Source organism: Setaria italica, chromosome II (genome assembly GCF_000263155.2).
Source record: "Setaria italica strain Yugu1 chromosome II, Setaria_italica_v2.0, whole genome shotgun sequence".
Classification (NCBI taxonomy): Eukaryota; Viridiplantae; Streptophyta; class Magnoliopsida; order Poales; family Poaceae; genus Setaria; species Setaria italica.
This window is the reverse complement of record NC_028451.1, coordinates 35,144,260-35,159,153: the sequence shown is the minus strand read 5'-3', so window position 1 is coordinate 35,159,153 and position 14,894 is coordinate 35,144,260. Positions and strand designations below refer to the sequence as shown.

The 14,894-nt window shown below is 50.1% G+C and overlaps 5 protein-coding genes across 9 annotated transcripts; 2 read left to right on the top strand and 3 right to left on the bottom strand.

Moving 5' to 3' along the window:
• Positions 1–801: 801 nt before the first annotated feature.
• Positions 802–2,165, top strand: LOC101780609 (caffeoyl-CoA O-methyltransferase). Its single transcript, XM_004957087.3, has 5 exons — positions 802–991; positions 1,075–1,154; positions 1,281–1,425; positions 1,498–1,632; positions 1,753–2,165. Exons 1-5 carry the CDS (start codon positions 896–898, stop codon positions 2,023–2,025), a joined length of 729 nt encoding a protein of 242 aa, XP_004957144.1. The 5' UTR covers positions 802–895; the 3' UTR covers positions 2,026–2,165.
• Positions 2,166–2,599: 434 nt separating this feature from the next.
• On the top strand, positions 2,600–5,891 carry LOC101779931 (WPP domain-interacting protein 2). Its single transcript, XM_004957085.3, has 2 exons — positions 2,600–3,828; positions 5,059–5,891. Exons 1-2 carry the CDS (start codon positions 2,826–2,828, stop codon positions 5,703–5,705), a joined length of 1,650 nt encoding a protein of 549 aa, XP_004957142.1. The 5' UTR covers positions 2,600–2,825; the 3' UTR covers positions 5,706–5,891.
• Positions 5,892–6,350: 459 nt separating this feature from the next.
• LOC101779542 (photosystem I reaction center subunit V, chloroplastic) lies at positions 6,351–7,060 on the bottom strand. Its single transcript, XM_004957084.4, has one exon. It carries the CDS (start codon positions 6,976–6,978, stop codon positions 6,556–6,558), a length of 423 nt encoding a protein of 140 aa, XP_004957141.2. The 5' UTR covers positions 6,979–7,060; the 3' UTR covers positions 6,351–6,555.
• Positions 7,061–7,611: 551 nt separating this feature from the next.
• Positions 7,612–8,999, bottom strand: LOC101763339 (GPI-anchored protein LLG1). The gene is made up of 3 exons (XM_012843888.2): positions 8,458–8,999; positions 8,296–8,358; positions 7,612–8,189 (listed from the first exon to the last, which is right to left on the bottom strand). Exons 1-3 carry the CDS (start codon positions 8,537–8,539, stop codon positions 7,813–7,815), a joined length of 522 nt encoding a protein of 173 aa, XP_012699342.1. The 5' UTR covers positions 8,540–8,999; the 3' UTR covers positions 7,612–7,812.
• Positions 9,000–9,153: 154 nt separating this feature from the next.
• LOC101779138 (phosphatidylinositol/phosphatidylcholine transfer protein SFH6) lies at positions 9,154–14,374 on the bottom strand. Of its 5 annotated transcripts, none has more exons than XR_002676261.1 (16): positions 14,216–14,374; positions 13,723–13,875; positions 13,354–13,630; positions 13,163–13,298; positions 12,796–13,062; positions 12,612–12,689; positions 12,430–12,531; positions 12,294–12,343; positions 12,096–12,195; positions 11,793–11,894; positions 11,569–11,682; positions 11,283–11,442; positions 10,670–11,022; positions 10,068–10,151; positions 9,847–9,971; positions 9,154–9,403 (listed from the first exon to the last, which is right to left on the bottom strand). XR_002676261.1 is itself a non-coding variant. In XM_022823920.1 (15 exons), the coding sequence occupies exons 2-15, from the start codon at positions 13,727–13,729 to the stop codon at positions 9,951–9,953; spliced, it is 1,851 nt and encodes a 616-aa protein (XP_022679655.1). In that variant the 5' UTR covers positions 13,730–13,875; positions 14,216–14,374; the 3' UTR covers positions 9,450–9,950. The 5 variants fall into 5 exon arrangements, 2 of the variants coding, with proteins under 2 accessions (XP_022679655.1, XP_004957140.1); XR_002676263.1 differs by having other exon boundaries at positions 9,154–9,400; XR_002676262.1 differs by having other exon boundaries at positions 9,858–9,971.
• Between the last annotated feature and the right edge of the window lie 520 nt (positions 14,375–14,894).

Genomic DNA, 14,894 nt, shown 5'->3' with positions numbered 1-14,894 from the left:
GAATGCTGCTGATGATCGCACGGGGTGTAGATCGCGTAGAAGAAGTTTCGGTCCTCTCACCGCTCTTCAAAGGAAAAGAATAGTGCAGCTGATAATTCTAGGCGATTAACCGATTATTTCCTTGCCCAGGATGGCACAGAGGTATGTGCCAAATATTAAAATTGAATTGTCATGTTACAAATACACACACAATATCTATGCACATATATATGCAGTAATTCCTGGTGTTGTATTATTCTTCTTGTAGCTCTGTGTACATTACTCACTTTTAAAACCTGACATATGTTCCATGTAGTTTCCTTATTTTTTACATGTTTTACTTTTAGTGTCATTTCCTCCCCCCCCCCCGGCCCCCCCCCCCCCCGGGCGTTGCCTCGTATATTAGTGGATTCCTGCCGCTGCCGCTACCGCGTCACTTTCAGTTTTCTACATGTGGCGTCACATACCAATACTTAGGGGTGTTTGGTACCCTTCGCTAAACTTTAGCACCTGTTACGTCGGATTTTTGAATACTTATTAGGAGTATTAAATATAGTCTAATTACAAAATTAATTGCACAGATGGAGTCTAATTCACGAGATGAATTTATTGAACCTATTAGTCTATGATTTGACAATGTGGTGCTACAGTAACCATTTGCTAATGATGTATTAATTAGCCTTAATAGATTCATCTTGCGAATTAGACTCCATCTGTGCAATTAGTTATAATTAGCTCATGTTTAGTCCTTCTAATTAATATCCGAACATCCAATATGATACTGCTAAATTTTAGCATCTCGTATACAAACACCCTCTTTAGGCCACCTACTCAAGGGAATCCCCTTGTTGCAAAAAGAGCCAACGGGCTGCCGCTAGCGACAACATCGCCGGCGAGCAAAAGCAGTCGTCATAGGATGCCCGCCACCGGCGCCGGAGAAGGCGGCAAGGCGGCCGCCGGGTCGGCCAGCCTCCACAGCAAGACCCTCCTCAAGAGCGAGCCGCTGTACCAGGTAGTTGATCCATCCGAATCGCCAGCATCGATCCTTCACTCCACGGCGAGACTAACGCCTCCGATCTCACCTCCTCCTTCTAGTACATTCTGGAATCCACCGTGTTCCCTCGGGAGCCCGACTTCCTGCGGGAGCTCCGCGTCGCCACCGCCTCCCACCCCATGTGAGTCACGCCGTCCTCGGATTCGCGACCCGCTCATTCAGTGCCTGCGTTGCAGCGTTGGTGTGTGAGCGCTTCTTGCACGGTAGGTGTTTGATGTTTGTCCCCGCGCGCTGAGACGCGCTGCAGGGCTGTCATGGCGGCGTCGCCGGACGAGGTGCAGCTGTTCGGGCTCCTGCTCGAGATGCTGGGCGCCAGGAACGCCATCGAGGTCGGCGTGTTCACCGGGTACTCGCTGCTCGCCACCGCCCTCGCGCTCCCGGACGACGGCAAGGTTGGTTTGCAAGCCTGCGCCCACAGCATGGGCCTTGCCTGTCGCTGATCAATCTCCGTGCTCGGTGAGCAGATCGTGGCCATCGACGTCACCCGCGAGAGCTACGACCGGGTCGGATCGCCGGTGATCGAGAAGGCCGGCGTGGCGCACAAGATCGATTTCCGCGTCGGGCTCGCGCTGCCGGTGCTGGACCAGATGGTCGCCGAGGTGAGATACTAAGATGAGGTCCCTCTTCGTCTCCCTGCGCGCAGAACGCGATCTCTGTGCAAGTGTTCTTGCAGCGCGGAGATGAGATGATGCCGCTGCGTCTGATTTTGGGCTTTGCAGGAGGGGAACAAGGGCGCGTTCGACTTCGCGTTCGTGGACGCGGACAAGGTGAACTTCCTCAACTACCACGAGCGGCTGCTGCAGCTGGTCAGGGTCGGGGGCCTCATCGCCTACGACAACACGCTGTGGGGCGGCTCGGTGGCCGCAACCCCCGACGAGCCGCTCGCCGCCGCCACCAGGGAGTTCAACGCCGCCATCGCCACCGACAGCCGCGTCCACATCTGCCAGCTCGCCATCGCCGACGGGCTCATGCTGTGCCGCCGCGTCGCCTGAATCACCGGCGTCCTGTGCCCGCCCCGAAACCGCTCTGGTCTGCAGTTCTTCACTGGAAAATAATGTCCATTGTTTGGATTTTGTAAAAATAACGAACTGACCGCGAGCGAAATAAACCGCGAATGCGCTTGTGTGTCTCACTCTCATCGTGTTCAATCTATTCGTATAATCTTTGTTCAGCCGGTTGGCCGGCGGGCGCCATGCCGGCGACGCTGGTGTCCGTCCGGTGTCGCATGCCGGCCTGCCTCTTCTTCCAGTCTTTTTAGGGAGACCGAATGGGGTCGCGTAGCACAAATTGCACAATACCCTTTGCTCCTCCTGGGCCGTCAATGAGTGTCTGTAGTTGGGCCCGAAATGAGCTAAGCGGCGCTGGGGTCAACTACTTCATCGAGAGGCCCAAATGGGGCAACAGGCGTCGCGCCGGCGGGCGGCCAGCGCGACCCGGACTCACTCTCTGACATGACGCGGGCTAGTGTACTTTGTAGGGCCCGCCAGCTAGGACGCGGGTCCCACGTAAAAATTCTGGCCACGTACAGCTAACGCCGCGACGATAAGAAGTGGGGAACGAAAAAAATCAATCTTTTCCGGTTTGTTTACCGATACTCTCTGTTTCCTCTCGCCTTCCACTCCCTGGATCTCCCAGCTCCAAGCCCCGGGCCGGAGAATTCCGATCCCGAGAGCCCCCACCACAGGCTGCCACCGATCCCGAGGGCTCGTGCCTCCAGCCCTCCGATACGGCACCTGATCCAATCCGGCTTCTGAAGCCGCGGCCTCTGGCGCCAATTCCGGCGGCGGGCGGCATGGATTCCGGCGCCAACAGCGTCGGCGAGTCGGTGGGCGAGTCGCCGGCCCCGGCGCCGGAGCCGGAGCCGGAGCCGGAGACGCGGCCGTCCGAACCAGTCACCAAGGGCCGCGGGCTCCGCCGGTGGCGCCGTATCCCGCGCGAGCAGCAGCACCACGAGGGGTCCCCGGCGAGCCCCGGGGCTGTGGGGGCCGGCGTAGGTGCTGGCGCGAACGCGGCTGAGGACTTGGCGGCGCAGCTCCACAAGCGCCGTCTCTTCCCCACCGCCGACGCGCCCAAGGGGAAGGAGGACGCGGCCGTCGAGGAGGTGGAGAGCTCGGTCGCGTCCGTGGAGTCCAGCTTCGTGCCGCTGGTGGCGTCCCCGCCGCCGGCGCCGACTAGGCTCGACCCGAATCTCGGCCACCTGATCGCCACCGCCGGGTTCTCGCTGGGCGCGGGCGGCGCCGACTCGGACAACAGCGACGACCGGACCAGCAAGTTCTCTACTGCCGCCAGCGCGCCGCGCCATGACTTCTCGTCCGGCGGCTTCGGCCGGGACCGCGACAGGCCACGATCCCGAGCCCCCGGCGGCGCTGCTCATGGCAAGAACCTCCGCGCTGCGCGCGGGCGAGGCGCCAGTGCGCGCGCTGCTGCCTCTCCTGTGGAAGCAGAGAATTCGCGCTCCAGTGTTGAGTCCAACCTTCGCAGCTCTAATGCTGCTCATGCGCGGCGATCCAGCGCCGGGATCACCAGCAACGGTGTTCACAAGGTTCTGTTCCCTGATGACCATCAGAGTGACGACGAGGCTCCAAGTGAGGAGGTGAGGTATACCACCGGAGGTTTCTACAAGGAGAACGGGAGTGTAGTTGGGAGATTGGGCAACTGTGATTCCGATGCCAACAATCATATCTTTGATGAAGCGAGTGTCGGCAAGTTCGAGAATGGAGGGACTCATTCAGGTCTTGATCCATATATTGAGTCGATTGCATTGCTTCAGTCAGCACAGGAAGCACTTGAGAACGGTATTGTCAGATTTCTCTCTACCATCTTAACTTTTGAACTTGATATTACTTCAAAGCTTGCCTTTTAGAGCTAATTAAATCGTATTGGAACTCTGCTTTCTGTAGAATTTCTTGTAACTTTGAAGAGATGAATTAATTGTTGTTTGATATGCTTAATGAAAGATGTAATTGTCATCATGGTTCGTTAGTACTTTTGGGCGGACAAGAAGTCCATTTTTCAATTAAGTTAGGGGTTAAGTTCTGCATCTTCAATTTACTTTAAGCTTCATTTGTTTTGTGCTTGCATTTTGAGATTCATTAGTTCAGGTTCGTAATGTGGCCTACTCTATCTGCTGGTATGAAATGAGTAATTGTTGTACTTAATCAATCATTGATTGAAGGGACAACGAATAAAGGAATAGTGCCTGCCGAGGATAATCTTTAGACGAAGTTCACGTCACTCTATGCTTCTTTCATACCTAGCAGTGGTTAATTCAATAATTCAGTACTGTTTGAATGAATTTGCTTTAGCAGAATAGTTTGTCATACCAGGTGTAGGAAGTAAGTTAAATTTCATCCTGCCAAACGGTCCTTGTTTGCTGTTTTTTTTTTCTGTATGTAAGATGAATTGGTCCAAGGTGAATCATGCTTTATTCAAAAGCAAATGCAGACTTTTTGCTATTTCGACATATGACAGGCAGCAAGCAGTTAATTAGTGAAATTATCAACCACTTCATTCAATGGCTATGTTATAATTAACTGCCACAATTGTTGACCTGCTCGATTTGTGAGACACCTCTCTTTAATTTACTTGTGCTGTGACATACTGTTCGCTTTAGAATTTTCAGCGGAAGCTGAATAACTGACTTGCTTCATCTCCTACTTTTGAGAAGTGGAGTATTTATTATCTTCAGCTAGCAATTTTTCTGTTTAGCTATTGTAGAAGCCTTTATAACTAATCACCTGTGCACACATGGGCAGGTCTCATAAACAGAGCAAGAACTCATGCTTATTGTGCGTTCTGAGAAATCTAATTTGTGTATGCTAGCTAACCTTTTATTTTTTTTAAAAAAAAGCTGCTAGCTAACCATAGCAGTAATCACGCCACGGTATAATCCATAAGTATATTTTTGATGACCTGCTTAAATCTTCCTTTTATTCTCGTACAAAAGCTTGTTTTTTTTCTCCTAAGAAAATCTTCTTTGCCCCAGCTGAGTGTTTTTCCAATAACAAATTGCTGCTATATTGCAGAGATCCAAAAGTTTGTGGAGATCAGGAAAGAATCTGATGAAAATTCCACAACTCACCACAGTGAAACAGAATGGAGCAGCTCACCCCATCCTGACGAATCTGTAGAAGAACTAAGTGAGATGATAAAGGTACTTGAGTCCAAACTGGAAGAAGCAACCATGCTCATCAACGAGCAGGATTCAAAAATACTTGAACTGGGTGCACTTAGCCAGAAACAACCACAGGATACTGCGCCATGTAACAACGATCTGTTGTCTCTGCAGTCTGATGTAGACCAACTGTTCTTGGAGAAGATGGAGACAGAGATTCAATGCTTTATCCTTACAAGAGCTTCACAGGATTGGATGCCCCTGACCAAGGATCAATTTGCTCTTTACGAGGCTCAGAAATCCCTGACGGGGGATTACGAATCCTTAGAAACTAAGCTGCGGCACACAGAGAACAGGGCGATGATGCTCGAGGAGATGGTGGATAAACTAGAGTCACAGTGCAAGGAGCTCTCTGAGACTTCAGAAGTCTTGAAGCTGCAGGCCAGAGCAAGCAGAGCCTCCTTGTTCTGCTCCATCCAGTTCGTGCTGCTGTGCATCGCCATGGGGACCCTCCTCGTTCGCTTTCTGCCCTCTTCTCCGGAGATTGTACCTACTTGAGGTTAGAAAATTCGGCCAGTCAGTCTTTGTGTAGACATTGTTAAAATATTGTTTACTGTAATTTATTAGGCATCAATCGCCTTACAATTTTTCGTTTTTGTAACATCAACTCGATTTTGCTAGTAATCACTTTATGAATTTACTGTACTTTTGGGTTCTGGAAATGCTACGTGTGAAGCTTTGCCATGGCTGGCATGATGTTCATGCTGAACATGTACCATACTGTTTCTGTTTTATGTGTTTTTTTTTTCAACTCATGTAGTTGCACAATATAACTGTGCTATGCGATACACCACATGCTGCGAATGACTCAAGTTAAAAACACATGGGGTACATGCCGTACTGAAAACAAATACACCTCCTGTGGCAATCCTGAAAGAGAAACATAACATAGACAGTCCTGAAGAATTATCTACTGTAAATCCGTAATTTATTGGGCACAGACCCCCTTAACCACTTTCCACTATTGTTATATTGTATGTACTAGTCATTAACATATACATATACATATACTCCCATCTTGCTACTAGTACTTAATTGCAAATCTCTTTTGGTTTTATCTGGATTCTTTTGGTTTTTCTGGACTATGGAAATGCTACTTTTGCTCTTCCCCATGGCTCGTGTTGCTCGCAAGTCATGCCTGGCTGCCATAATCAGAATGTACTCATAACCGAAAGCGAAAAGTAGCTTAATACACAGAGATAGACATAGATGAAGACCAAATTCATGCGGCAATATACACACGCAGTAGCACTACTTGTCCAAATTAACCAATCTTTCCGGCATCAGATACAACGCAGTAACACCAACACGCCGAGCAGATTACAGCAAGAACGAACGCGCCCGTCGCTCAGAAGAAGTTGGGGTCGTATCCGTTGCTGGAGGTGGCGAGGATGTAGTAGGCGACGATGTGGCCGAGCGAGCCCCAGGCGAGGACGTCGACGAGGTTGAACCCCACGGGGTCGTTGGACTTGAGCAGGCCGGCGTACTCCTTGGCCCGCTCGTCGCCGGCGTCGAAGTGCGTCTTGCCGTTCTGCTCGGGGACCTGCTTCGCCACGTTCTCCCGCTGGAAGTTGAAGAAGACGAAGCGGCCCAGGAAGAGCGACACGCCGGTGCTGAGGCTGATCACCAGCGACGGGCTCAGCTCCGCCCGCGCCGCCACGGACCGCCGCGCCGGCGTGGCCCGGAACGACACGCGCGCCCTGGGCGACGGCGCCAGGCGGAGCCCGGCGACGGACGGCGGGGACAGCACGGCGGCGGTCGAGGTGGCCATGGCTCGCTGCTGCTGGCTCTTGGGGAAGGGCTCTGGGGCTCGTCTCGGTGTCCTTGATCTAACGTGCTGCTTGGTTAATGGAGTTGGGTATAATGGTATATAGCGGGGTGCTGACTTGGCAGATATGGTGGGGGCGCGGGAATGCGAGGTTAGTGGTGGAGAGCCGAGAGCAGGAGGATTTGGTGGCGTGGCCATGGCGTGTGCCCATTGGAGGGCGCCGGATAAGGTATCCGAGCCAGAAACTCCTTTTCTCCGGTAGCTGATGTCACTGTCGTTGCATTTGGTGAGCTACTTGGGTGGCCAGGGAGTCGGGAACGGGTTGAATGCAGTGGGCTGTGCATTTGTGCAGCGCTGCAGTTTATTTGGCTGAGCTTGTTCAGAACTTCAGGGCAAGTAGAAAGTTCAATGTACTGTACAGATGTACGGTATAAACTAGTGGCTACTCAGGCCTACTACCATTTGCAAAAGCTGGAAAAACTCAGCGAAAAGAACTAATCCTAATCTATTTGACAAAAAGCAAATAGAGACTAGGTAAATTCGTAAAGTGGCAGCCGTTCTTCAGAAGGGACTGCACTCAAATTGAGCCTAATCAGAACAACCAGTAAAAGTAAATTCAGAGACTGTTACAAAATCTTCACCCTTGACAACAGCGCGTGCTCTACATTTCAACAAATCCTGATACCAGCGCGTCCATTTTCAGAATTCAAGTACACATCATGCAGGCATATAAACTGCAAAACCATTCATGCTGCACCAGCAAGCGGTCAGGAACACGGTCGGTTACACACGGTCACAGGCTCCCTGCCCTGATGCCCACAGCCGCCACCCTGGGTCTCAGCAGGACACCAACAACGACACGGCCAGCGCGGCCGCCAGGGCTGCAGCCGCCGCCGGCGCGGCGCCGGCGACGGCGGCCGCCGCACCGGAGGGCTTCTGGCCGGGCTGCACCTGCGGGGTGTCCTCGGGGCACGAAAGGCCCTTGTCGCCCTCGTGGCAGGTGTTGGCGAAGAGGCCCGGCGGGTACTTGCCGTAGAGGTTGATGTAGCTGAACATGGTGGCGGCGCAGGTGGTGGTGACGTCGTTGATGTAGGTGGAGTAGGGGCACGCGAAGTCCTTGAGCGCCCCGCAGCACAGCGCCGGCTGGTACAGCGGGCCCTTGCACCGGCTCGTGATGATCGTGTAGTTGGCGCCCTCGAAGCTCACCGGGCAATCTGCAATCGGGGAGCAACCATTCGCAGCAGAAGCCAGGTCAGACGGCCGGCCGGCACGGATCGAGAACAGAGCCGCCGGAGAGACGCAATGCATGTCCCCTCTCACCTTTCTTTGCCTGCAGCAGGCTCCGGCCGGTGGCGTCGCGCCCGTGCTCCAGCAGCGCGTCACCTGCATCCACGGCGAGACGCCGGGGGGCATTGTTAGTATAGATCAGTCACGAACCCAGGACCAGATCGGCGGCGCCGCCGTAACGGGAATGCGACTGACTCGAGATGAACCCGGCGGCCGCGAAGCCGAGGACGGCGGCGAGCACGGCCGCGCGCAGCGCGACGCCCCTGCGGAGACCCATCTCGATCTGGCCACGCCTCCTCCCGATTGGATCGACGGCCCTTCTCCTCCTCCTCCGGCGTGCCCGTCCGTGGAAGAGAAAGCAAGGGAGGGAGAAGCGGAGGAAGGTGTGGCGATGGGCCCGGAGGGCGCGAGGAGGGGGTTAACCGACACGGACGCGCAGGGAGGCGGAGGGAGGAAGATGCGGAGGCGCGCGCGGGCCGTGTCCGCTCCAAATGGGCATGCAAGGTTTCAAAAATAGACAGTGGTTTGGACGGTCAGAAACGTTCGCGAAGAAGCTTCTGTGTCCATTGGCGTCAACAGAGAAGGTAGCACGGCAACAGCCAACAGCTGTGTCTAACGATGCAAGTGGGTTGGCATTGGGTCAACCAGTGACTGACCCAACTACCCGTCAAGACTATTTATAGGTTTTGGGTTGCACTGACCCAATACGATGACGAAACCAGTTGACCCAATTGTTGTTATTACCCAAAAAGCTGATCGCTGTTATTACTGCCGCCGCTGCATGCAGTACTCGAGCGCCGCTGAATAGTAACCTGCAAGCGCTTGTCCGCGTGCTACCAGTGCACTTGCTGCCACAGTAGCAACTACTTCATGAACAAAGAAAGAACGCCATCTCAAATTTTCAATCTATTGCCAGTAGATTACAGTGGCAAGATTACATGGCATTGGAAGATTACACGTCTATAATATAGATCTGCCAAAAAAAGAAAGATCATGTTGGTGTGACAGTAGTCTAGACTGCTTGCCATGAACTGAAACTTGGAAGTCACAAAGCGAAGCCTGAATCTTTTTTCCATCGCCAGCAGCAGCCGTGCTTCTTCAGACTCAATCTGTATGACGGATTGACGGGTAGCCTCTTCTGCTGCATTAATAAAAACAGTATAAATTAATTAGAGCAAACATCTCACTAGTGCTGCAATAATTCATTGAAGCATTTTACATAGACTCCATTCAGACTCTACTTGGAGGAGTTAAAAGGACAAAAAATGCTAGATTCAGAGCGAATTAGCTCTAGACAAATCAACAGATTGCTGCTGTTGAAATAGATATCCAATTATACAGAACGAACTAATGCTAAAAAAGAGACTATTGCTTCATTTGTTCATTGTAACTCCAATGGTGTCAACTGCTGCACTGCATTTACAGAGAAGGTAGTAGCACGGCAAAAGCTCTGTCATTCGGCTCATTCTTACACCCCATGGAGATCATAGTGTAGCAACAAAATGAGGCTAGTGCTAGCAACTAGTCAACTACAGAAGCTGATTGATCTCATGTGCGTCCAGCCAGCTACATGGCGGGGGTCACCTTTCACGCACAGGGTTGAGAAGAACTGAGTCAAAAATTGGCGCCGGCAGCTTCAGGTTCGTCAGTTAATCCAGACAGCTTACGGCGTAAAGATGATCCTACTTTTATGAACAGCACAATCTCCTCTGCGCAAGTAATCAGAATGGTATGTTCAGTTTCATCAAGCAAGTTGCACCAACAAAGTTAAAAGAAATTAGGATCTAAGTTCATCAGTGAATTACCCTAACAACACTAGCCGACCGGTGCTGCAGAGCTTCCACACTGTCCTCCAATTCCATTTGCTTTGCCACGGCAGCCTCCAACGCCTGATGAGATACAAAGCAGGAGTTAGAGCAGTAACTGCATCTATGTCCGATGAGAGAAATCTCAGCCACGGTATGCAGCCTGATGAGTTCAATAAAATCTCTCTGCAGGCACAAGGTGACTGTAACGCAAGTTCAGGTAAACGAACACATGGTAGGATCAGTTGAGAAAGCTGAAAAGGCACTAGAAGTAAGGAAGCAAAAGCATAACAAGTTGAGGGCCTGTCAGGGATGGTAAATTTCTTGCTAATGGAGCAAGCTGAAAATGTCCGTTCTTCTGAAGCACATGAATTTCAAATGCGCTGCATGACCTATCAATCATACACTAATGTACCAATAAAGACATCATTGCCAACACTATGTGCGGGATCAGAAAGAAAACTAGAAGATTAACAAAGGAAAAGCAATGGGGATTGCTATGCCAGTGAAGTTTTGGCTGGGAATGGATTTTTGACTCATCTAATATTTATGCCATTCATATCCTATAATTCTGCAGAATAACTAGCAGGGGAACAACTTACTGTTTTAGTCCTCTCCAGATCAGCTTCAAGGGATTTTATCCGATCGAAAGCCTGAAACAGTACAAGTTCTTTATCCTTTGGCATATCTGGAGGTTTGCTCATTAGATGATTGCACAGGGACTCGAGCTTTTCAAGGCGTTGTAAAGAAGCACTCATGTCCTCTTCTCTTACAGGTTGAGGCTTTGCTTGCTCTGCGTCAGCACAAGAATGGACATTTTCTAGCATCCTTTCTTGTCTACAGACGAAAAAGTGGAAGAAGGATGATATCCTGATCAAGACTGTGGCCAGTCCTCTAGCAAGATCTTCCAAAGTCCTTACAGCAGATGTACCATGAAGAATAAGAGCAATGTTCCCTGAAATTAGTTATGAGAGGAACAATAATTTGCAAACAAAGTTAGAAATCAACAGCGAATAAAGCGATGGTATGAACAGGATGTAGGCAGAAATGACAAATTCAGATAAGAATTATACTGAGAAACATTTGTTTAAAACAAACGGACAGTCTTTACTGCTCTAAAGGTGAAGAGAAAAGCTGAAACAATATTGACAAGCAATTGTATTTTGGATGGCACAAAACTTATATCACAAAGTAGAAAACAAGAGATAAAGATACCTAAGCAATGTAGCCATCCAAAGGTGGAAAAATGTTTCTGACAGATCGATTGAATTGACACCCTCTCCACTTGCTGGGTGCCCTGAGGAGAGCCAGGATTCATATCTAGGAGATGCTTACCATCAGAACTACAAGAGGCTGAAGAATCTGATCCCTTAACCTAAGAAAAACATTTGATACCAAAATCAGCTTACAGAAGGTACCGTTGATTAGCAACGGGGACAAATAAGACAAAGCTTATTTTGGCTAGGTAAACAATGATCCCATAAATTAGCAAGACTCATACTTCTTCGCGAACTGGGGTAAGCAAACTGTGGTCGGTAATCTTCTGAGAAACTGATAAACCAATATCATCAACATCTGACTCAGATTCAGCATTTGATACGTCACTGAGCATGCCCTGCTACCAGAGGAAATAATATGCTTAACATCAGTGTCATCGTGAACTTGATGGTAGTAAGCTCTTTAAAGGTCATAATGGTTTAAGAAACTGGAATTTCAGAACCTTGCCTTCAGGTTTTCTGCCCTTAGGGAAGAGCCACTTCTTTCGTACCCATCAGAAATTTGCTTGGTTTCTCTCATACTACCACCGCCTTCCATACTGTGTATCAGCTACAAATGAGAAGTTCATATTTTGTAAGTCTTGGGACGACCAAACTATTTCGTCGTGAGGATTTGAAATTTGAAACAAAGCATCATTCCCGCCGCACGAAAATATTGTCCCCAAAACATTTCATATGTTGAGCATGCCCAACAATGTATTGAAAAAGCAGGAACCTATATAAGTCATGGTTTACAATTTAGTGGTAGTACCTTCAAAATGGCAGGATCATTCCATGGCCCTTTGTTAGATCCAAGGCAACCACCCTTGTCACTACATGTGCATGAACCACCAAGAAACTCTGGCAATTCACTGCAAAAACAAAAAGATTTTCAAAACGTGGTAGGGCAACTATGCAGTCTTATGAATTTAAACGCAAATATTGCTAGACACAATATGGTGGCACCAACCTTGAGTCAATAACTTCAATTAGCCTGCTCTGGTAGTTTGAACCAAGAACCTGAACAGATGAATAGTAACTAAATTCCTTTTCTGTAGCATGCATAGTCATGAAACATGAATCACCTTGAATGTTATGGAGCTTACATGAATCTTGGAAGAAGTTTTTGGGTCAAGAAATCCTTTAACACTATTCCAGATCAGCTTGAATCCACTGCCAGCATTCACAACATACATCTGATGTAGTGTCTGCAAATTATCTTCACTTAGAAAGCCTGCTCAACCAAAAAACAATATGCCACAGCAAATACATTGAAAGGCAAATATACCTCAGGATAGTAGTCACTGTCTATTCTCTGCATTCGTTGAACAAGCTCCCTTGCAGTTTTTGAGAAATTCTTAAACCCCTGGAACAGCAGGAAGAAACTGAATCGATGACAAATCTGACAGTACTGACAACATAGACATATGAAAACTGAATGTTGCGGCTCAGTCACTGCGCCATTAGCATACCACACCATGGACATCCAATATGGTAGTAGTGGAATCAATGTGTCTCTTGGCTGCTAATGTGCAGGCAGGGAACTTCTCCCTGAATGCCCTCTCGAACTCCTGCACATGGTACTTGATGTACCGGTCCACCGAGGTGATCTGCATGAGCTTGTTAGGATCAACCTTGCCGAGCCTCTCGATGTACACTGGCCGGCCTTCCCGATCGACGCCGTGGTAGCCCTGAGGGTAGTACCGGAGAACGTCATCGAGCTCGTTGAATTCAAAGTCCTGACAGTATTTATCCCAATTATCCATCACGAACAAACCAAAAATCAAAGGGGTTTGGCAACTTGTGAAGTGGAATTGTGACTCTGAAGTCTCTGGTCACCTCCAAGATTGTGTCAGCTCCAAATTCTTTCCTCCATCTCAGCATCTCTGCCCACATTTGCGTTGCCTTCTCGGAATCGAACTTCCTGGCCTTCAGAAACCTGCATTGATCATGACAACAAACAAAGACGAACTTACTAATGGCAGATGAGGAATTGCTAAAATGAGGGTTTCCCCCCTCTTTAATCGAACCTCAGCATCATGTGGTAGTCATCGTGCTTGTAGGGGAGGAGGCCGTGCGCGGCTAGGCGGTCGCGGAACGCGGCGACGGCGCGCTCCTCCTCGGCGTCGCGGACGTCCTCGATGGAGATGGCGGCGGGGAAGCGGAAGTCGGTGACGCGCCGCCTGCCCCGCTTCTTCCGGAGCGCGTGGATGGCCTTCCGCCGCAGCGATCCGATCTTCCGCCGGCGCCGGTCGTCCTCGGAGTTGGGGTCGCACAGCGATATCTCGTGCTCGTCGGCATGGCTCACTGCAGAGCGCAGAGCGCCGCGTCACTTCCACTGCTTCAGCCAGGAAACGCAGGAAAGATGCCAGCTTTACTGAGACGAATCGCGTTGTTACCTGACATTGTGATTCCGCGTCCAATTTGAGATTGCGCGCAGCACCCCGAGCTCTCAAGAGTCGAGATCAAATGGCCAGTCTTGATTCTTCAATGAATGTAGGAGAGGAATGTAGGATTTCTTCCCTATTTTAAAGGGTGCCAACCGGCAAGAACTGCAGAAAAGGCATCTTTTGAAAGCTGGAGGATGTAGAGGAAAAGAACAAATTCCTGCTCAAACTTGCTAAAGAGAGACTTGCATCTGCTAGAAAGAAGCTGTGAACTCTCATCCAAAGAAACAGCAGATGGCTCTACATTTATGCATCAAACTAGGAACTCCCAAAGGAAATATAAGAAACGAGAACTGATGAAAGAAACAGCCCAACTATTTGTTCCAGTACCAGCGTCCCACATATCCGTAGAACCAAATGCAGAACCCAAACACCAAAAAATTCTCATTTCTGGATCCACTCCCCGAGACCCTGATAGTAGGATAGCAACTGGTGGCGCACCTACCTCCCTAGCTGCCGTGCCGTCTGCTCGCTACCTCCAGGTCGCCGCCGCGGCTCGGCGATCCGGCTCCGGCCTCTCTAAAATCTCTCCGGAGACTGCGAGGGTGAAAGGGCAGCGGCCGCCGATCACAAGGCCACCACTTGTTTATATGTACCCCCACTGTTACGTGGGCGGCGTGCATGCGGCGCGTGCGTACACGGCGCCGCGGTGGCTCGTGTGCACACGCAGGGGCGTACGTGTACGAGGTGGGGCCTCTTCTTCGGCGTCACGTCGGAGCTCGCGCTAGAAAAATGCCTCGCTTGCTTGCGACGGTGGCGCACCGGTCGATCCGTCCTCTCAAGACCCTCGCGTTCTCGCACACATGAACTGAAACCGACGCTTGCTCGATCACGGGCGACGGCACGGCACGCCGTCCCACTCCGGTGTCAGAATTGTCTATATGGAGCTGAAGGATGAAAAGACTCGAAGAGCATCGCTGCATCAGACAACGTTGTACTGCTACTGGTATCGTAGGGGGCTTAGGGGCGTTTGGTTACTTTGCTTATTTTTAAGCAAGTGTCACATCAATGTTTACATATTAATTAGGAGTATTAAACGTAGGCTATTTACAAAACCCATACATAAGTGGAGGCTAAACAGCGAGAACCAATAAGTTCGCTGGTATCGTACCAGATCTAGATAA

What these genes read in the sequence shown, in the direction of transcription:
- LOC101780609 (XM_004957087.3), top strand. Translation starts at nt 896, where the DNA reads ATGCCCGCCACCGGCGCCGGAGAAGGCGGCAAGGCGGCCGCCGGGTCG. An exon ending in AGAGCGAGCCGCTGTACCAG is followed by an intron (nt 992 to 1,074) that starts GTAGTTGATCCA and finishes TCCTCCTTCTAG; the next exon opens with TACATTCTGGAATCCACCGT. An exon ending in TGGACCAGATGGTCGCCGAG is followed by an intron (nt 1,633 to 1,752) that starts GTGAGATACTAA and finishes TGGGCTTTGCAG; the next exon opens with GAGGGGAACAAGGGCGCGTT.
- LOC101779542 (XM_004957084.4), bottom strand. Translation starts at nt 6,978, where the DNA reads ATGGCCACCTCGACCGCCGCCGTGCTGTCCCCGCCGTCCGTCGCCGGG.
- LOC101779931 (XM_004957085.3), top strand. Translation starts at nt 2,826, where the DNA reads ATGGATTCCGGCGCCAACAGCGTCGGCGAGTCGGTGGGCGAGTCGCCG. An exon ending in ACAGGAAGCACTTGAGAACG is followed by an intron (nt 3,829 to 5,058) that starts GTATTGTCAGAT and finishes GCTATATTGCAG; the next exon opens with AGATCCAAAAGTTTGTGGAG.
- LOC101763339 (XM_012843888.2), bottom strand. Translation starts at nt 8,539, where the DNA reads ATGGGTCTCCGCAGGGGCGTCGCGCTGCGCGCGGCCGTGCTCGCCGCC. An exon ending in GGCCGCCGGGTTCATCTCGA is followed by an intron (nt 8,359 to 8,457) that starts GTCAGTCGCATT and finishes CCGTGGATGCAG; the next exon opens with GTGACGCGCTGCTGGAGCAC. An exon ending in CCTGCTGCAGGCAAAGAAAG is followed by an intron (nt 8,190 to 8,295) that starts GTGAGAGGGGAC and finishes CCCCGATTGCAG; the next exon opens with ATTGCCCGGTGAGCTTCGAG.
- LOC101779138 (XM_022823920.1), bottom strand. An exon ending in ACAGTGACTACTATCCTGAG is followed by an intron (nt 12,532 to 12,611) that starts GTATATTTGCCT and finishes GATAATTTGCAG; the next exon opens with ACACTACATCAGATGTATGT. An exon ending in ATTGAAGTTATTGACTCAAG is followed by an intron (nt 12,196 to 12,293) that starts GTTGGTGCCACC and finishes TTGTTTTTGCAG; the next exon opens with TGAATTGCCAGAGTTTCTTG.